We start from the raw sequence: 21,450 nt of genomic DNA, 5'->3' as shown, positions 1-21,450 counted from the left end.
ACCTTGAATTAATTATAATATATATGATTCTTTAAATTAAATAAATAAAGAAAAAGCCAATCAGGTGTGGTCTGATTGGTCTTCTTACCTCTCGTAAAAAATATAGAGAGTTAAATATTTCGAGTTTGAGTCCTCTCTACTATAAAAATTATCACCAATTTAGTAAATGTTATTCAAAAAAGATAGTTGTCTTCTACTGTATAGTCTACAATGTTGTTCCATCCATTAAGCCTCCACGTATCAAGAAAAAAAAAAATTGAGATGAAATTTATTGCACCTACCTAGATTGTTGGAGAAACTTAGCCCTTGTCAAAATTATGGTTAAAAACTATTTAATTCTAAACATATGACTCCAATTACCACTTCATCTCTATATTTTGAGTAAATAATTGAATCATTCTCTAATTTTTAAATCTATTTAAAACTTTTTTTATCCATTTAATCCTTTCATCAAAAAGTATTATTTTCACCGTTTAAGGGATGGAGTAGATAATACAATTATACTAAAATGTTATAATTTCAAGAATCACATAAAACTAGAAAAAAAAAAAAATAGAGATAAGGTTGACACGATGAACCTTATTTATTTATGTAATTGCTAACTATATGAAAGATTCATAAACTTTATATTATTACGAAAGAAACTAGCACTTTACTCTTTAATGGGCCTACTAGCTTTAATCCAATGGACTGTCTTTAGTTAAGACTAAATTTAGTTTATAGATTCACTTATAGACCAAACTAATAAAAATAAAAGTCAAAAATACTTCATTTTTAATAAAATTTATTTTTCATCAGCAGTTGCTTCAATTGGTCCCACCACCATATGGACAACCTGGCAATGGGCAAAAACTCAACAACTCTTCTTTTCCAACGAAAACGCGACAATTAATGCCTACACCAAATGATATTATTGGAATTGAATAAGGTCATGAAAAAATTTATCAAAAACAACATGTGTAAGCTATTTAAATTTACCAATTAAGTTAACTCTTTAATCTATTTTTACATATGGCCCTTGAAATGGTAATAAATAGATAATACTCTTTTGTTTTTTATTATTACAATAAGATAGTTTTACAAATTAATTTAATAAATAACATTATTTTCCTTTTTTTTTTAATATTATCACGATTATCTCTATATCTTTTGAGTATGATGCTCTTATTTCAAGTCTCATAACTACCCCGATGCATGAGTGTTTTTCTATGAATCGAATCCTTTGATCTTGTAGACATTGTGCACTGAATAGAATAGTATTATAAATTAGTTTCACAAATATTATTAAATTTATTTATCTTCTTGATTTCATGTTTTAAATTACAAAATTTTCAAATACATGACTATAATTATAAATTATAATAGAGGCCTATTAGAAGAGGTTGGATTTAAAAGTCAAATTTTCCTCTTCATCTTTGAAGGATGAAGCTAGTTTCATATTAGTACAAATTTGCAAGTCACAAGAATAAAGTGAATCATATAGGTACATAATTTGTCTCTTAATATGATTATTTTCTTTAAGATTAATTTAAAAGGTGATGAAAAGAAATTGAATTTGACAAAATTAAAAAGATTTGATGGGTAACATAGTCGTGCTTGTTTGTATATTATCCTAAATAATAATTTTTTTAAATATAATCAGAAAGTAAAATCTCCTCGAGTTGTAAAATATAAAAATTTTTGGTTCTAATAAGGTCCTACAACACAAGTTCAAATAATAAGTTCGACGCAAATTATGGAAAAATTTTATTTTTTTGTCTGAATTCTTGCCATTTTTTATTTTAAAAATTTTTTGCACCGACAATGTCAATTAAAATGGCCATTTCAGGCAAAATCTTGTTTCTATACAAATAACATCATATTTGGAAATTGTTTCAAATTTATATCAATTTTCGATAACTTTCCAAATCACATTACTATATAATAATCATAAGAAAAGGAAACATAACATTACTATATAATAATCCTAAGAAAAGGAAACATACTTCGTATATTTATCATTTTATTAATTAAATAACAAAAACACAACAATGCATACACAATTTTGTAATTTAGCTAAGACATAGATGGCAACCGGTTATAGAACTTAATTATTTTTATTTGTTTATTTTTTGAGCTGAAATTATAAAAAGTTTATTCTTATTATTAATTAAATAGGAAATATACAAAACATACACAATTTTAAAATTTAATAGCTTATGTGATAGAGAACAACAGATCATAAAGACAAACTGTTCGGTTTATAATATTTTTTGAGCTGGAACGATAGAGACTTAAAACCCAGCTGTTACTATAGCTCATACGCTTAATTTTCTTCATTAAGTTTGGGATGCCCCTAATAATAATATCACCAAAATTAGAAAAAAAAAATCAATTAATTAATTAATTTTTGTCATAACATAAAACAACCATATATTAATTATACCTCAAAAGGAAAAAAAAAACATTTTATATAGAAATTATCATATATAATCTAACACATATATAAAGTAAAGAATTATCAATCAGATCTGGTTAATTGGTCTTTTCATTTATGTGAATAGTGACAGGTTTCGAGTTCGAATTTTCTCGACCACGATAAATTTTCACTAATTTGGTGAATCAATGAGAGGGCTATCTATCGAGTTCGAATTTGCTATATTATTTCGACCCATTGAGCCTCCCACCGAATAAAAAACAATTAAAAAATTGTCCCCCTTGAATAAGAAGTTATCAAATAAATTAAAAAAAAAAGAAAATCTAAATCTTTGCTGAGATAATCACATGTTACTGTGTATATCAAATTGTTAATTTTATAAGTCCTTGCCAGCAAATTAATGTTGTTAATGCTTAATGCAAAATTTTAAATTTAATATCTCTCTGCATTTTCAAATTACACCAACTAATTACTTAATATAATTTCCTCATTTAGGTGTAAAGCTGTGCATATATGTATATATAGCATCTATTAATTAGAATCATTTTATCACTATTTTTGCACTGCTGTGTTCTGTGTTTTTGGGATGTATTTGAGTTGCTTTCTGTACTGACATAATTTTAAAGTTTTGATTTCTTATTGATATTTACTAAAATTATGGATTTAAAATTATTTATATACACAAAATATTCTGTGCATGGTAATTTTTGAAATTTTACTGTGATTTTCAAAAGTTAATTGGTTATTCACAATGGAGTCAAATTCCAAAATTAGAGGACCAAAAGAAAAATTTTAAAAATTAAAAGGCCAAAAAAAATTCATTATTTCAAAAAATAAAATTTTAAAAAATTTTAGAGCTAAGGGGGCTAGGTTAGGTCCAAAGCCCCTCTCCCTCCCCTTTCGGTTATTTATATGCTAAACAAAAGTGGTTGGGGAACTCAGATGATACTGCCGTAAATTATTCCTAATGCAAGGAGTGATGAAAAAACAATTTGTCTATGGTGTCTGGATGCGGGTGGATAGTCGGTGAGTTAATATGACCAGAAATCGGTGGACAATGCTGGTGGGAGGTGCGACTGTTGCAGGAAGTGATACAGATAAGGCAAGCAATCTAAAAAATCATAATTTCATGGGATTTCAACCACATTAAACGCCTACTTTTGGGGGGCCAAGGAGTGAAAACGGGACGCAGGATAAGGGCAAAGGGAAGGAAGGAAAAGTCAATTTTAGTAAGGAGTCTATGGAAGTTGAAAGTAATTTGGAGATGGAGACATTGGCGTAATCATTACTGATCCTAAATGACGGCAATAGGATCTTGCTATCTTTGTGGTATACTGATTTTCCGCATGCTATGGTGCATAACCTATAGGTGGCTACTAGTGACCATCTTGCTATCTTTGTGGCGTTGGAAGTTATTGTTATCCAATTCCAACCAAAGGCATTTCTATTCGAAAATGCATGGTTACAAGAAACTGACATCCATGAGGCGGTGCAAGAAGCATGGTCGATAGGCAGGAACCATGGAATCGACGAGCAAACAAAGCGGTGTGGCATGTATTTGGAAAACTGGGGAAGGCAGAAAAAAACATAGTTCCAACCGAAGTTATCACAGTGTAGACAACAATGTGGCCACCGCTATGGTTACCATTCAATGTGGCCAAAATGGTGGTAATTTCAGAACTTTGTAATTCATGCACCAACTTATAATAGATCACATCTAGAGTTTAATACCATCAATTTCTACTTTCACTAACCCATAAAATCGATGTAAGTATCATCCCCAAATATTACCAACTTCAAACCTAAGTCAGAATCTCTTTAATTTCACAATCGAGGCAAAAATTTCTTAAAGAAAACTTGTTTAGGAGTAATAAAATTGACCTACAAACTGGAAGAGAGTAGCCGAAAATGCCTGATTGTGGTTGAAGATCGATCACTAATCTCTTTCTCTTTCTCTGTTGTGCCAAGACAAGTAAGGAATAAGAGGAACCAGGCTATGGTGCGGAGGACAGACCAGAATCATGTTAGGGCACCGGCAATAAAATTATGAAAATAATTACAGCAGCGGAAAAATAGAAATAGGACACATAGAAATTTACGTGGTTCACCCTTAACTGTTTAGGGCTACGTCCACGGGACCAACTCCAAATATTTCTTCCACTATTAAAAATAGTAGCTTACAAAGAGAGTAATACAAAAATAGTGGCACTCAAAAGTGTTTCCCAAAAACACCCCAATAATCTTCTCTAGACATTTAGTTTTAAGAACTCTTTCTTAAAACTAACTAACTCTCTAACTATGCGATTTTAATCGCTTGTTGGTGTGTTTGAAATGAGGCAAATCCTCTCCTATTTATAGGAGAGGAAGACGGGAGAGCCGTGTATAACTCAATCACGGCTCTCCATTTTTGCCAATTTTTCTTTCCCTTTTTTTCTTGTTTAACACGTGTGTGGGTCCCACTGAGTGGGCACCGCCACACCAATAACAAAATACCACAAACAAACATGTGGGTCCCACTTGAGTGGGCACCGCCACAGCAAATCTCCCCCTGCACACTCAAGTGGGGACGTTAGCCATACTCTCCATCATCCCTGCAGTTAATCGACAATATTCAAACTTGTCTTTTGGAAGAATCTTCATTAACATATCTGATCCATTTTCATCTGTATGGATCTTCTCAAGCTGTAACTGCTTCATCTCCTGTACATCCCTGATCCAATGATATCTAACATCAATATGTTTTGATCTTGAATGAAAGGAGGAATTCTTCCCAAGATGAATCGCACTCTGGCTATCGCAAAATATCAAGTATTGTTCTTCTGTCAGTGCTATAAATTCTGCCTCAATTGTTGATAGAGCAACTGTAACGCCCCATTTTTCTGTGTTTGAAATAGTAATTTGTGATATCCTACTGCATCGAGTCGTTGCTTAGAGTCGAGTCGGGCTGACCCAAAACCCGGTTCAAGCCATGAGAGTCCAGAGTGGGGTAGAATGGGATGTAACTGAAATAATGAAAAGAAGTGGACTTACTTGAAGGAAGCAAAAAGATCAAAGTATAAGGATTAAGACTTACTTGCACTAAAATATCAAGCTTAGGTATTAAGTTGTAACCTATTGACAATTGAGGTACCATTTGGTAATTTTATAAACAATTTATGATATTTTGGAGCCTGCCCGAGACTTCCATTTCACTTTCCCATTTTCATCTTTATCTTCTTCATCTCCTTTACTCACCTTCTTTTCTCCATCTTCTTCATCTTTATCTTCTTCCATTGGTATTCAAGCATTAAATTCAACCTCTATGCTATCCAAGTAAGTAGAATTTCTTGAAGCTCTATTTTATTGAACCTTTAATTTAGTTATATTTTAGAGTATTCATAAGAGTTCTAATGTATAGGAGAGGTGAGCTCAAAGGTAGAAGAACAAGGAAGCTAAGAAGAAGCTTTCAAGCTTTTTGAGTGAAGGTTTGATATCTCTTTTAATTTAGCAACTTTCCTTGCATGAGAACTTGTGTGGTGTGTTGATAATGAGAAGATATGTTGCTTAATGTTGATTAAGAGGACTGGCAATGGTGAGAAAGCATGGGATGAAATGAATAAATGAAGTAGATATTAAGTTAATACTGAAACAGGTTGTGCCTGTAAACTCTCTGACTCTCTTGTGTGCTTCTCGCGCTCGCGAATTTCATGTCGCGCTCGCGAATTGTGCCTGTAAACTCTCTGACTCTCTTGTGTGCTTCTCGCACTCGCGAATTTTAATGTCGCGCTCGCGATTTGTGTTCTGATGCTCTTTTGGACCTTTTTTTCTATGCAATTGTATTCCTTTGCTTAAATTGTATTCCTACAATCATTTTAAAACAAAAAGACAATATGAGCAAATGTATCAAAACAAAATGCAATCATGCAAATGATGTGAAACTAACATAACACAAGTTGCCCGCTTTGCGAGGCTATCAGCATACAGGTAAACAGTATGGTTTATGAATTTATGAAGCAGTTAATATGCTTTTGTGTTATACTATTGACAGACCGATAATATGCTGCATTGAGGTTAGGTAGAAACCACGTAGATAAGGCTATGTCGCGACATAGGATAGCAGATCTGCGCCCCATACAGTTTGGTACTCCGGCTACAGGCCGTTGAGTGGATATGATTATATATGTGCCATAGCAGCCCAGTCATACAGTATTCATCCAGTTTCATACAGTTCTTCTTATCACTTTGGTTTCACTATAACCTTATGGAGCTATACAGTTATATTGACTAAACATTGCTTAAGTTATACAACATAATGAACATCAAGTACGATAATGAAAGTATCATGATATGTGTGCTTACATATTTATTTATCCATATGTGATTACATGTTTATTTATACATATGTATGTGCTTACATTTTTCTTTATTCGTTGAGATATCCACTGAGTTTTAATAAAAGTTGCAGAATTCATACAGCATAAGGAACATCAGGTAAGATCATGAAAGTATAATGTTATGTGAGCTTACAAGTTTATTTATTTAGTTCTTATGGAGCCATACAGTTGTGAGATTTTATTATTTATAACTTATACGATGTTGACTAAAAAGTACATAAGTCATACAGCATAATGAACAACAAGTAAGACAATGAAAATATAATGTTATATGTGCTTACATGTTTATTTATTTAATTCATACAGCATAATAAACAGCAGGTAAGATCATGATATATGTGATTAAATGTTTATGTAAAGGAGTTATGAGATAATTAGAACTAAATTATTTATGTTATGACTTAGAAGTTTATTCTTTGCTATAAAGGTACATTTATGTTGAAATTTAATGATTCTATGATTATCAATGATTTTATGAAATTTATATTTTAAGTAAGTTGCCATCGCACTTTGTTAAGTATGTGAATTATGAGCACCATTGAGTTTTATACTCAGCCCGTCGTTTTTTATCACTCGTAGGTTAAGATCATGGTTGCTACTTGAAGATTTAAAGAGTACTATCAAAGTAGAAGTGACTAATTTGGTAGTAATAGATTGAGAGTTATATAATTAAGAATTATGGCATGTATAATTATTACATTTTTTTTAGAGCTTATGTGATTGGAAATATAAGTGAAGCATGTAATTATTTTGGCGTAAGTAGTTAGAGATAAGAATAATACTTATGAACTGATTGAATATGAAATATTTTAAAATAGTTGGTATGATTAGTTCATGAAGACTTGATATATATAATGAATGCAATTAATTGTTGTATATTAAATGCTATTGAGGATTTATACAGTTATGAAAATATATAAAGTGTTATTGTGTTATGATGATTATTTGGAGATGTTGGAAGTCTGGAGTTTAATTGGGAGTGTTTTGTATTCATATTTAGCATACAGTATGATATCAGCATGACAGGACATAAGTTCAACCAGATTGTAGCGCCTCGGTTCGGTTCATTCGGGTTAATGGGTGGACCGGGAAGGGATGTTACAGCAACACACTTCTGTAATCTGGACTGCCACGACACGGCTCCCCCTGCAAATGTGATTAGATATCCTGATGTAGACTTTCTCGAGTCAACATCCCCAACCATATCTGCATCGGTATAACCGACTAATACTGGCTTCTTATCTCCAAAGCATAAACATACTTTGGTTGTACCTCGAAGATACCTGAAAATCCATTTCATTGTAGCCCAATGTTCCTTTCCAGGATTTGAAAGAAACCGACTCACTACTCCAACTGAGTGAGCAATATCTGGCCGTGTACAAACCATGGCATACATTAAGCTTCCAACTGCTGAAGCATATGGAATCTTTTCCATCTCTTCCTTCTCTCCATCGGTAGAAGGGCACTATTTTGAGCTTAATTTAAAGTGATTAGCAAGAGGACAACTAACCGCTTTAGAATTCTCCATTTTAAACTTTTGAAGTACTTTCTCAATTTACTTCTCTTGTGACAACCATAATTTCTTGGATCTTCGATTTCTTGTAATCTTCATCCCAAGAATTTGCTTTGTTGGTCCCAAATCTTTCATAGCAAAAGACTTACTTAGCTGTTTCTTCAAGCTATTAATTCTGATAGAATTCTGACCAACAATCAACATATCATCTACATAGAGCAAGAGAACAATGTAGTCATCATCAGAGAATTTCTTTACGAAGACACAGTGATTTGAAGTAGTCTTTTTGTAGCCTTGCTCTCCCATAACAGATTCAAACTTCTTATACCACTGTCGTGGTGCCTGTTTTAAACCATACAAGCTTTTCTTCAAATTACATACATAATTCTCTTTTCCTTTTTCGATGAAACCCTCTGGCTGCTCCATGTATATTTCTTCTTCCAAGTCACCATGTAGAAAGGCAGTCTTCACATCCATTTGCTCGATTTCCAGTTCAAAACTGGCAGCCATTCCGAACACCATTCGAATGGATGTCATTTTCACAACTGGTGAAAAGATCAAAATCAATACCCTTTCTTTGATTGAATCCTTTCACAACCAGTCTGATACGGATCGAATCAAAGGACGAGATGTAAGTTCGCCTCTATGGCACCCCTCGTTTATAATGAAACGGAAACACCAATAATCGAGATTAAATGCTCTATGGCACCCCACGTTTATAAGGAAACGGTAACACCAATAATCAAGCAAAGAACAAGATAAACGCCACAAATGAATTGATAAGTTTACCTTAAATTCTTGATGCAATTAGAGGAAGCAATCTCTCACTGTCACTCTAAGCAAATGGAACAAGCAAAGCTTGAACAAATGAAGTTTTTCAATTTATCAAAATTTTGTCCTTACATGGAAGACAAGTTATTTATACTAAATAAGGAATCTAGGTTTAACAAAGCATAAAACACATAAAACACGCCTAAGTCACTCCAAGCCTACAAGTCGATGTCACTGTAGCGAGTCAAAGTTACTGTAGAAAAGTCAAATTTACTGTAGCAAGTCAAGCTAATTGGCGCGGGCACTGTAGCAGGCGTGCTTCCCTCCACTGTAGCAGTCAAGCTAATTTATTGGAGTGCTTCAACTTCACGGGCCACCAACAACATTAGAAGCCTAGGAATGCCTTCAAGTTCCTCACAACACTTGTTGAATGCGACATCATGAAGTTCTTGTGTTATTTGGGCTTGAACAAATAATGATATGGCTACCCCATATCGCTTGGCACGGCTCCTTGTAATCGGTCCAATAGGAAGCACCAATGGATCTCCTTCGTCGTTCACCATGCCTCCTTGCGATCCAGTGACGAGTGATGATGGATCCGTATCACAGTCTAGCTTTGAATCGTGGTTGGGAGCTGTGTTCTTCCTGCTTGATCCTGAACACCCACTTGTTCTTCAAAGCTTTCTTGTCTTTAGGCAACTTCACCAGCTCAAATGTTTCATCCTCATGCAAGGACTTCATTTCATCTTGCATGGCTTCAATCCAGTTCCTCTTGTGTTCGTTTCCATAGCTTCTTCAAAGCTTTCAGGTTCTCCCCTGCCAGTCGTCAGTACATACTCATTGACTGGATATCTAGTAGATGGTTATTAAACTCTACTAGATCTTCTTAATGTTTGAGAACCTTCTGGTGCTAGTGGTTGAACATGAACACCATAATCTTCATCTGGTTCATTGTCATTAGGAACTTCTGGATTTTCTAACTCTGGCACTTGTTCTTGTGGAACATTTTCTTCATCTCCAATTTGTTTGCATTCTATTGGAGGGACTCTCTGTATGTCTGTTGAGTCTTCATCAGATCTATTGGCACTCTGCTTCAATATCTTCAATAGTCTGATCTTCAACAAATACAACATCACGATTTCTTATAATTGTCTTCTGGATTGGGTCATAAAACTTATAGCCAAATTGGTCTTGGCCATAGCCAATGAATACACACCGTTTAGTCTTTACATCAAGCTTAGACCGTTCATCCTTCAGGATATGCGCGAAAGCTTTGCAACCAAACACTCGCAAATGATCATAGGAAACATCCTTTCCTGACCATACTCTCTCTGGAGCATCATACGGTAGAGGGAAACAAGGTGAATGATAAACTGCTGTGAGTAAAGCTTCACCCCAAAATCTTTTAGACAACTTTGCATGTGAGAGTAAACATCTGACTCTCTCCATCAAAGTTTTGTTCATCCTCTCAGCCAAACTGTTCAGTTGCGGCGTCTTGGGAGGTGTCGTTTGATGTCGAATGCCATGCTCTTTGCAAAAAGCATCAAATGGCCCAGTGTATTCTCCACCATTATCTATCCTGATACACTTCAACTTCTTGCTTGTTTGTCTCTCAACCAGATTTAGAAGACTTCAATGTGTATACCCAGGTCTTCCTAGAATGGTCATCGATAAATGTCACAAAATATTGATTTCCACCATATGACATCGTCAATGGTCCACATAGATCTGAATGACCTAGATGTAACACATTCTTCATTCTGGAAGGCTGAGAAATCTTGAAGGCTACTCTATTCTGCTTTCCTGCCATACAATCAGAACGTTTCTCTAAATGGACTTTATCCAATCCAGATAGCATGTTGTTTTTGACCAGAGTTGTCATTCCTTTCTCACTCATGTGGCCTAATTGTTTATGCCACAATTCAACTGTACTGTCATCCTCTGCTACATTTAAAGTATCTTGGGGGTGCTTCTCATGCATCACGTACAACTTTTGGTCTTTAGCTACCACAAATGAACCTTTTGTGAGCTTCCACTGACCATTTCTGAAGGTGCTACAGAAACCTTCATCATCAAATCTGCTAATCGAGATTTGGACACATGCTCCAAAGCCCATTTCTCATCAGTCTTCTCTTCCGGTTTAGTTGAACCAAACACGGGCAGATGCATTTTGGTTACCATAAGAAGATCTCTCATTTTATTTCTCCATATATGGTAATTTGCGCCATTTAGACTGATAATTTTGCTCGTTCTAGCTTCCATGACTTTTGAGTGAATAGTAACCGTATATGTGAATAATACTAGTATACGAGAATAGTAACTGTACACGTAAATAGTACTATACGTGAATAGTACTATACGTGAATAGTGCTGGGCTTAACAGTGACGGGCTCAGAGTAAAGTCAATCGTAACTATTCACCATCAACCACGAGTTACTATTTTACTATTTATCACTAAGTCGATTCTGCAATGTCTTTCCGAGCGGACAGCACCAATGAACTCGTCATAATTTTTTCTTCGTCGTGGTATATTTATTTTCAAAATGTATCCACGGATCCGATACCGCTATCTGACCTGCTGGACCTGCCGAAACCTTCGGCTCTGATACCACTTGTTAAGGCACCGGCAATAAAATTACGAAAATAATTACGGCAGCGGAAAAATAGAAATGAGACACACCGAAATTTACGTGGTTCACCTTTAACTGTTTAGGGCTACGTCCACGGGACCAACTCCGAATATTTCTTCCACTATTAAAAATAGTAGGCTTACAAAGAGAGTAATACAAAAATAGTGGCACTCAAAAGTGTTTTCCAAAAACACCCCAATAATCTTCACTATTTTTCTAGACCCTTAGTTTTAAGAACCCTTTCTTAAAACTAACTAACTCTCTAACTATGCGATTTTAATCGCTTGTTGGTGTGTTTGAAATGAGGCAAATCCTCTCCTATTTATAGGAGAGGAAGACGGGAGAGCCGTGTATAACTCAGTCACGGCTCTCCATTTTTGCCAATTTTTCTTTCCTTTTTTTTTCTTGTTTAACACGTGTGTGGGTCCCACTGAGTGGGCACCGCCATACCAATAACAAAACCCCACTAACAAATGTGGGTTCCACTTGAGTGGGCACCGCACAGCGAATCAGTCACTAAATAGCGTGAGGCGTGCGACGATAAATGGTGAGGTGGTGCTGAGTTTGAGAGGAGGGAGGTTCTTGATCGTGAAAGAGAGAAAAAAGGAAAAGGGGAAGAGAGTTTTTGCAATTTGGCTTAATTAGTTTCTCTTCAAAATTAGTTTTCGGTTTGATTAGCAAAAGTTTCTAGTTTCTTATGATTTTCAGCCAGTTTGGCTTGGTTTCTTCCCGTTTGATTTGGTTAATTTTGATTTTCTTAATTCCTCTACATTATTCCTTAGGTTGGGTTTTATTTTGAAGCACATATGGACAATCTTAATGGGTTTTAGTTTGAGTTTTTGATTCATAAAACACGCTTTAAATAATTTAGATAACTTAAGAACAATAAAATTTATTTTTGATTTATTTTTAAATCCAAAACTTTTAAATTAAATAAATCGGGACATTTCATTTAGTATTTATAAATAAATTAAAACTCAATTTTTTATAATATAACAATCTTGAAAAAAGATAGATAATCAATATGAATATGCTTTACCAATAAATTAAGAGTAGATTAGTTGAAAATCCAAAATCAAACCAAGTCAAACCGATGAAAGATGTAGAGAAACCAAAGAAATCAATTAAAATTGAACCAAGCTTCCTTGAATCGAACTAAAATCACTTACAATTGAAAGAGGAGCCTCAGATAAAATCTTTTTCCTCTCTTACGCGATCTATCGCTCTCACTCATATCACGCTACAACTCGCTCTCCTCCATTACTGGTGATCAAATGACCGTGAACTTAACTCAAGATGCTGCCCAATCATCAGCTTCAGTCATATGGTATTGTTAAAGCTGTTAATCCTCTTTCCCTAATCTCAACAGTCGTAATATTGAGAGAAATGGTTCCGGCAATGAAATCAGTGAAGAAGACCTGAAAATGAAACTCGTTACTCCTCTAAACCCAAGCCCTCCATTCATTTCACCCATTTTGTTCTAATTTCACAAAAAGAGGAATGGAAGGAACTGTAGAAAATTACAACCTTGTGGCTCTGGCAATAATCACCAGCTTCGGTGAATTTCAATTGAAAATGTTAGTCAAGAACAATTTCTGTCTTCGTTTTATGGATTTAGACACGGATTTAGCAAGGGTTTATACATTGGTATTGTATTTAGATACATCTTACTAAGGGATTTAGCAACGGCTTAACACAAAATGGTAGCAAATATGGTTTCCAAATAGACATGCTTTTTAGCAATGGATTGGATTCAAATTAGTAAGAGTAATATCTATTGCTAAATTAGCATCGGATTGCTAATTATTAAAAAAAAAAAAAGGCAATATTTAGAAAAAAAAAAAAAAACAATCAAAATTAATATGCTTGAATACATAAATTCACCGTGAACTTTACAATTTTAAAATTGCAGTACCTTGAGCTCTGCGGATGATCTATCAAGCACTCAAACTTATAAATTTTGGTAATATCACACACCGTTTGATATTAATATTAATAATTTTTAGGATTTTTTACTTTTATCAGTAAAATATCAACTTGCTATGTAGTTAGCATGATTTTTGGAACAATAATTTTCATAAATTTTAATTTTTTAATGACTATTTAATTGATCTAAATTTTCAAATCAAAGTGTTCAATAAAATAATTTTGAAAATTGAACTGTTTAATAGGTGTAGCTTTATAAATTGAAGTATTTAATAGGTTAAAGTAAAAATTAACGGTATCATAAAGTTAAAATAATAAAGTTTAGGGGTGAATTTAAGTGTTTTGCCAAATTAATACGTGTAACTCAAAATTTAATAGAAAATAATCAATTAACTTACCCATTCATAACCTGACATTTTGCAGTCCCTTAATAAAGAAACCAAACTTTTGCATAACCTCTAACCCAAACACTCCCCAACTTTTTATTTTAACTTTTTTAACAATATATACTGCCTTTCCCAAATCCAGCGATCAAAATCTACTTTAACCTACAATCCTTTCATCTCAACCGTTACAAACTCGTAATTGTTTTTATCACATTCCATTTGTCTTCTTTGCTTATTCTCCTTTATTTGTTCATATATAAATGTTGTGTTCTCTTTCTCTTTCTCTTCCTCTTTCATTAACTTCTCAATCTTTCTTCAGCCTCCATTGTTAACCCTCCCATTTCTTGCTAATAGCAAAACGACAACAATATCTCATTACGTTTTAAATATAATATACAGTAGCTGATCGAGTATATATAATTAAACAGGAAAAAAAATGCAGCTGATACCAACATGGCTAGTATCTTTATTGTCAACTTCATTCTTCAACAATTGCCCTAGCCATCAAGATTCTCCGCGTAACGAATGCAATATGTTTTGCCTCGATTGCGAGCACGATGCGTTTTGCTTTTACTGTCGATCTTCTGGACATAAAGATCATTTTGTTATCCAAGTACTTACGATTTTTCTTTTTCTTTTTCTTTTTCTTTTTTTAAACGTTTTCATGTTTTTTTTTAAGAAAAAGAAATTAATTATTTTGCAGATAAGGAGATCGTCGTATCATGATGTTGTTAGGGTTGCAGAGATTGAGGATGTTTTAGATATCAGTGGAGTTCAAACTTATGTTATAAACAGTGCAAGGGTTGTTTTTCTAAATCAGAGACCACAGCCTAAGACTAGTACAAGCAAAGGAGCAGTTTCTCATCTATGTGAAACATGTGGAAGAAATCTTCTGGACCCTTTTCGTTTTTGTTCTCTTGGATGCAAGGTTAGTTACATTGATATTAATGTTTAATTTTAATTTTCACTTAAATTAATTTGCATTAATGTTAATTACATTGATATATACTACATACCTCTACTCGGTATATGGCTCACCTATATAGGGATGAAAGTGGCGCGGATTTTTATGGGCCGCAAAAATCCAATCAATTACAAACTGGATTAAAAAAAATAACAAAACAATAATATTTATTTAAAAATATTTTTTTGATTTGCGGACTACCCATGACAGGCAAGAAACGATGTCAATAGTGGTATGTAGTTGAATTTTTTTCCTAGTATAAAAATTACCATTTCATTGCTGGATTCAAGAATTGAATATTGCTGGGACAAATAAATTTTGAAAATTTGGAGGGGCAAAATGAAATTTTGTTTTAAAAAAAACTTACCCTTATTTGCAACAAATGAATTCTACAAAATTTTATAAAACTTAATTTAGAAATTCATTTTTTTAAATTAAAAAAATGCAGATTTCAATTATAGGAAGTCAATTATATGAGATTGCACATAATTACACCTAATTCTATAAAAATAGATAGAATTTCCGAATGAATTTCGCAAAATTAAGAAATCCAACTTTTATGAGAAAACTATCATTCCCCTTCCATAAAAAACCCTCAAAATTTTTATTTGTTCGAGTATGAAAATAAATCGCAAATGTGGTCCACTTAATAAATGCCTAAGTTTTCTTTGGGTCCCAATTCCAATATGATCCTCACGCTTTAAAGTTAATTTTTATTTTTTACTTATTTAACTTATTTATTTGATGAAATTTGACTAAAACTATTAGAAAAAATTATTTTTTAGAACAATATTTTCTTATTATTTTGTTTTTTATTTTAATATTTTTAGTAATTTTTTTTATTGTTGACGAGAGATTCAAGTTAAATATACATTTACCACTATATTAAATACAATAACTTCATTAAATATTTTATATATTTATTTTAATAAAAATATAAAAAGTTATATAGCATAACATAAATATAATTGGTATTTATTATTTATTTTTGTGAATTTTACTATTTTAAAGATATTTTAGAAAACAAAAGCAAATAAATTTTCAATTATGAATTACATTCCATACACTTTTTATTACTTGGAATTCAATTCAATTGTTATTTTATTAATAATAGTTCCAGGCAAAAACTTAACAAACGTTAGCAGCTAAAACCAGACCAATAGGGCTCTCCATACACCCAACCTAGAAAAGAAATGTTAAGTTAAAAAGAAAAAACCAAAAAAAAAACTTGTATCCAAATACATCAAATCTAAGGAAACTGATAGAAAGATAAATTCCTGAGTTAAGAAACATAAACTTTCATATCAGATTACAAAACCATAAAAACATCTCCACAACCCTTTAACATACTAAACCTCAACGCAAAATTGCAGGATTGCAATAAACAACTAGCAGAATTACCATCCTCAAACCATAGTTAAAGCTCCCACATGGCCAACTTCATGCAATCAAGGGAATTTAACTTCAAAGTCATTTACATGTTTTAAATTAATCATACTAAATATGAAAAGTCGTTCACAATTAAATTTTATTATTAATTCATTTACAAATGAATCCTGGATTCATTTATTTCAAATGGAGTGTTAAATAATTTTTAAAATTTTTTTTGAAATTGGGGGTAGGGGCCACCCTTTATCACCTCCTTATTTTCAATTTTAAATAAATCTCATTCACCTATAAGGTAATTTTTATTTTATAGTTTCCACAAATTATCCCCCATGCACATTTTATTAGGTATGGCAGTGGCACTGATCTGACTATAAGTGTCTCTCTCCATCTAATGTGAATTTTGAATGTACAAACTAAATGTGAGATTTACATTTTGAAGATTATATAAATAACTTCTATTTTACAAATCAAAAAATTGTATGCATATTTAAATTATAACTTATATAACCATAAAGAAAAAAAAAATTAATGCAAGAAAATGGTTTATATATATATCATTATCATTATCAGAACACGCAATGTTATATGAACTTTTTTTGGAACTTAAATTGTAATTATGTTTAAAATAGAGTCTCATGTTGATTTCTTGACATGTAATTTGAGTAATTAAGGCTTAATTAATCTAAAGTTAAGTACGTGGTATTGAATACAGGTTGAAGGAATAAAGAAAAATGGGGATGCAAACTTTAACTTAACCACAAAGGAGGAAACGGAGGAAAGAAGATTAGAATCAAAGAAAGAAGAAGAAGAAGAAGAAGAAGAAGGAGAATTGCGTGTAGCAAGCCATCAAGACATGTGTGGAAATAGAAGAAGCACCAATTCAAGAAGAAGAAAAGGCATTCCTCGCAGAGCACCTTTTGCCTCCTAGTAATTAATTAATTAATTAATTAATTACTTTATATTAAATGATTTAATTTGTAAGTCCAGCTCATTCCTCACAAACCACCACGTGGGGAGTTATTGCTTAGACAAAATTTGCAAAACAGGAGAGTTTTTTTAATTGTTATTATTAAGGGATTATTTAATTTTTTTTAAAAGGTTTAAGGGATTATTTAAAAGAAATTACTAATTAATTAATATTATAGGAGTGTAGGTTATATATATATATATATATATGTTGGTAGTTATATTTTTTTTTATACTTTAATGGTATAGTATTAAAGTTTTAGGGGTAAAATTATAGTATAAAATAGGAAATTTTTATATTTATATATTTATAAAGAAGTCTTTTTATACCATTAGATTTCTATAGAAACCGTTACATTTTATTAAAATAAAAATACTTAATATTGGTAGGTTAGGTTAACAATATATTAATGGTATTTTATTTTTTTATTATTTTTATGAATATAATAGATTTTCGATTTGAATACGAAATAAAATATTTATTCTCCTATTAAATAAAAGATTTAATTTGTTTTTTCTTTAATTCATAAATAAGCTAGCTATTATTAATAATAATATAATATTATCACTATTAAAGTAATACGATCTAAATTATTTTGTAAGTTAAACTTTTATATTAGGAAAAACTATACATTGATAATTTATTTTATGTCAGTGCCTGGCGCAATTATATTTATTTTAAATACTGTTATTATTAAATTTATAATTATTTTAACTAATATATAATTATGGGCATCACAATTATTTCAAAATTCTATATCATTATCAATTAAAAAATAGTTATTTTCTAAAAAAATAGTTATACATGAAATATAATTTTTCTTTCCAATTGCTTGCTACTGGGATAACCTTGTATTAATTAATTAATTATTTAAAAATGCATGTCTTTTCCATCAATTAAAGTATATTTTTTGCCTAATAGCTAAATAAAATAAAAATATCCAAAGATTCTTGTTCTTCAGAATAAAAAAAAAAAACTATAAATGCAAAATATCTAAGTGAAATCATTTTAATTTTGTTTTTTATAATTCATTAAAATACAATAAATTTTAACAGTAAATTTCTACATGTATCCATCAATTAATTTTAACTTGATGATGATAGTCAAACTAATCAATTTGCAGTTGGTTAAAAGTATTTGAACTAAAACATTAAACTATTGTTGAAAAACTTATCACCATAATGAAGAAATGACATCCAGTACTTAATTGCATTTCAAGAAAATGCTATTTTTTATGTCTTTTAAATTAAAAAATTGGATAGAAAAATTGAAATGTCTTTATTTTTCTATCTGACCATTAAATTATCTTATTATTTGTAATCAGCCTAAAGACTTTACTCATTGTTGAAATTTCACTCTACAAAACGACCTTTGTTCCATCGGCACTCTATCTATAATTTTTAATGATGATTTCACTCTAAAGAATAGTTAGGATTAGTGATAAGATTAGATGGCAGCTAGGGTTTTCTCTAATGAAAATTCTTCGGAACGAGATAGATTTAGAGAGGAGAATGACTACTCCAAAGAAGCACCAAGAAAATTGGTAAAGATGATCTTATTAGAGAGGAAGCTATATAAGAAGATCATGGTTTTCTTGCAACAGAAGGTAATATAGATGTACCTGCTAACCCTTTACATGGTTCAGTTATTACATTCTAATGGTGCAGTGAAAATAATTGACTCCGTTTGATACTTTTTGGATGTTCTGAGGCGTATTTCGAACTTGGCTCTCGTATAGTTATGAATATACTTTTTGTAGGTAGGCTTGGAATAAGAATCCATTTCATAAACCCAATCAAATTGGCCCGCATTGTTTTCAAGATAGGTCCAATAAGGCGTATTCAAGCCGGTACTATGGATCTTTTCGACAAAAATAAGCATTTTAGTAGTTTAGTTGTTAGCTCTTTGAGTAATTTTTTATAAAACGGTAAAAACTAAAATTATATGAGTTAATTTTCACAAAACGATATCTTCTAAAAATTAGTTCAAACGCTATATTATCAAATAATATAAAAAGTAGCGTTTAGTCAAAACACTAAAAACCATTTAAAAAGTTATTGCTGAAAACATGTATTGTTTTTAACCCGTTAAGTCCTTGAAATACTATTTCTATTTTTTTTTTTTTTGAAATTGAAATATTATTTCTATTATGTTTTATGCTTATTGTTTTTTTTCTATTTAGAGCAATATTTGAGTTTTTGAGTATGGGTCAACATAATTTTTAGGTATTTGTAAAATATTCAAATTCAAATTTAAGTGACGAATGTCTAATCGAATAATCGATCTAAGTTAGACTCTATTTGAATAATTAAATTTATAAATAAATTAAATTAAAATTGAATTAATTAATTTTGAGTCAATTGTAATAAAGTCATTTTCTAAATATAAATTTACAAATCCATGTGAAAAATATTTTCTTGATTGTTCCAAACTAAAAAACAAAATAATCATGTGGTTAGAGTATTCTAGTTATTTTTAGTTCATATCACGTTTTTGTTTTGGTAAAAATACTCCAATAGTAAACAGGAAAAAAATATTTTTTTTTGGTTGCTCACCGCATGCGATTAACATATGCTATTTCTTTTAGAATAAGTTGGTAGTTAATTTGTATTTATATGTGAACTTTTTTTTAAAATATATTATATGTGAAATTTGTTAACCTTATAGTAATAATTATTAATAAAAATATGTTTTTTCAAATTAATATTTTTATCATTTTATTTATACTTATTTAAAAATAATATTAATATTATTTTAAAAATTCAATCCTAATTAAGCATGAAAATAAAAAAATAATGCATTTACGTTAATTTTATTTTTAAAGATGCATTAAACATCATAATATATAAAACAGACACATTGATTGCTTTACATTTTAACATCCATCGTTACTAAAATTTATCAAACACCAACATTAATTAGCTAATAATTATTAGCTATCAGCTCATGTGAACAATTAAGTCAAATGGATTTATAATATATTTTCGCTTATCCAATTACCTGATTATAAAAGATTTAATCTTTTTGTACAAAATCAAAAAATCATATTTCGAAGTGTCATATTTGCTTGACCATATCATTTAAAGTACATACTGAAAATGGGTAATTTGAAAATATTTGTGAATTGGTAAATTGTAATTGGAAACAAGTCTTTTTAAATCATCAACCCTAGAAAAATAAGATACCCAATCTACAGTCCCTAGTTGAATTATCCTTACTACAACATGCTAAATTGATTATAAGGAAAGGCGAAATTAATTTGTAAATCATTAAGTTATATCAAAATGATGCATGATCTAAATGACTAAAGTCGATGCCCTAAAACTTTTTGGTCACTATTTTCATTTCTTCATTAATTAATAATTTACAATTTCAATGTCTGCTCATTATGGATTGGACCGTCTTTGATGAACTTTAATATAATTTATATTTAAAACTATAATTGTATAAATTAATATGTTTAAATTGCATGATATATGTCACAAATTATAGAGGACAAAACCCTTCAATATATATGTATATAATGAGGGTGTTAAGTGAATTGCAACGAAGGACGGTGACGGTGTCGGTATATCTGTGACTGCATATTTGTCTAAAGATATCTAAAATCTATTTTTGGTTAATTTTAGATCTGTGAAATTCTGAAAAGAAACAAAAAAGAAGGAAACTGCTAGATACCCGCTGTCGCTCCCTGCTCTTTGGTCTTAGTGCAGAGGTACATACAGACACAGTCCTTCCTTGAAGTTCACCGAACACTTTCATTTATAAACATATAATTTTTTTTTTTTGGAAAAAAAAATTATATTATATATTCATGGAATGCTACACGTCACGTCCATATTAAAATCCTGGTCAAGAAGAGGTATAAAACTCTTGTTCTTACTGTATGTACTACTTCAAAATCTTTTAACAATTCAAAATATTATTTCCGTACCAGCTTTTTAAATAGTCAAAACGTTAAATAATATTTTTTATAAGGTTCGGTAACATAACGTTTTAATTAACTTTTAAAAGTTAAGATAGCATTTTATAAAAATTTAACTCATAACATTTAGCTTTTAATATTTTATAAAAGTTATTTAAACAGTTAACAGCTAAAAGCTACTGAAATGACT

The 21,450-nt window shown here is 31.1% G+C and overlaps 1 protein-coding gene across 1 annotated transcript; it reads left to right on the top strand.

Moving 5' to 3' along the window:
* The first annotated feature begins 14,323 nt into the window (after positions 1 to 14,323).
* On the top strand, positions 14,324 to 17,462 carry LOC105627991 (PLATZ transcription factor family protein). The gene is made up of 3 exons (XM_012209275.4): positions 14,324 to 14,628; positions 14,719 to 14,943; positions 17,081 to 17,462. Exons 1-3 carry the CDS (start codon positions 14,452 to 14,454, stop codon positions 17,294 to 17,296), a joined length of 618 nt encoding a protein of 205 aa, XP_012064665.1. The 5' UTR covers positions 14,324 to 14,451; the 3' UTR covers positions 17,297 to 17,462.
* Positions 17,463 to 21,450: the final 3,988 nt, after the last annotated feature.

This window comes from Jatropha curcas, chromosome 1 (assembly GCF_041381405.1).
Source record: "Jatropha curcas cultivar XTBG-Jc1 chromosome 1, XTBG_Jcur_1.0, whole genome shotgun sequence".
In the NCBI taxonomy this organism is placed as follows: domain Eukaryota; kingdom Viridiplantae; phylum Streptophyta; class Magnoliopsida; order Malpighiales; family Euphorbiaceae; genus Jatropha; species Jatropha curcas.
The sequence above is the reverse complement of the archived record's forward strand: the minus strand, read 5'-3'. Positions and strand labels throughout refer to the sequence as shown.

Bases quoted from the DNA above. Each gene is read 5' to 3' on its own strand.
- LOC105627991 (XM_012209275.4), top strand. From the start codon at position 14,452: ATGCAGCTGATACCAACATGGCTAGTATCTTTATTGTCAACTTCATTC. The intron at 14,629-14,718 runs GTACTTACGATT...ATTATTTTGCAG, and splicing joins AAGATCATTTTGTTATCCAA to ATAAGGAGATCGTCGTATCA. The intron at 14,944-17,080 runs GTTAGTTACATT...TATTGAATACAG, and splicing joins TTTGTTCTCTTGGATGCAAG to GTTGAAGGAATAAAGAAAAA.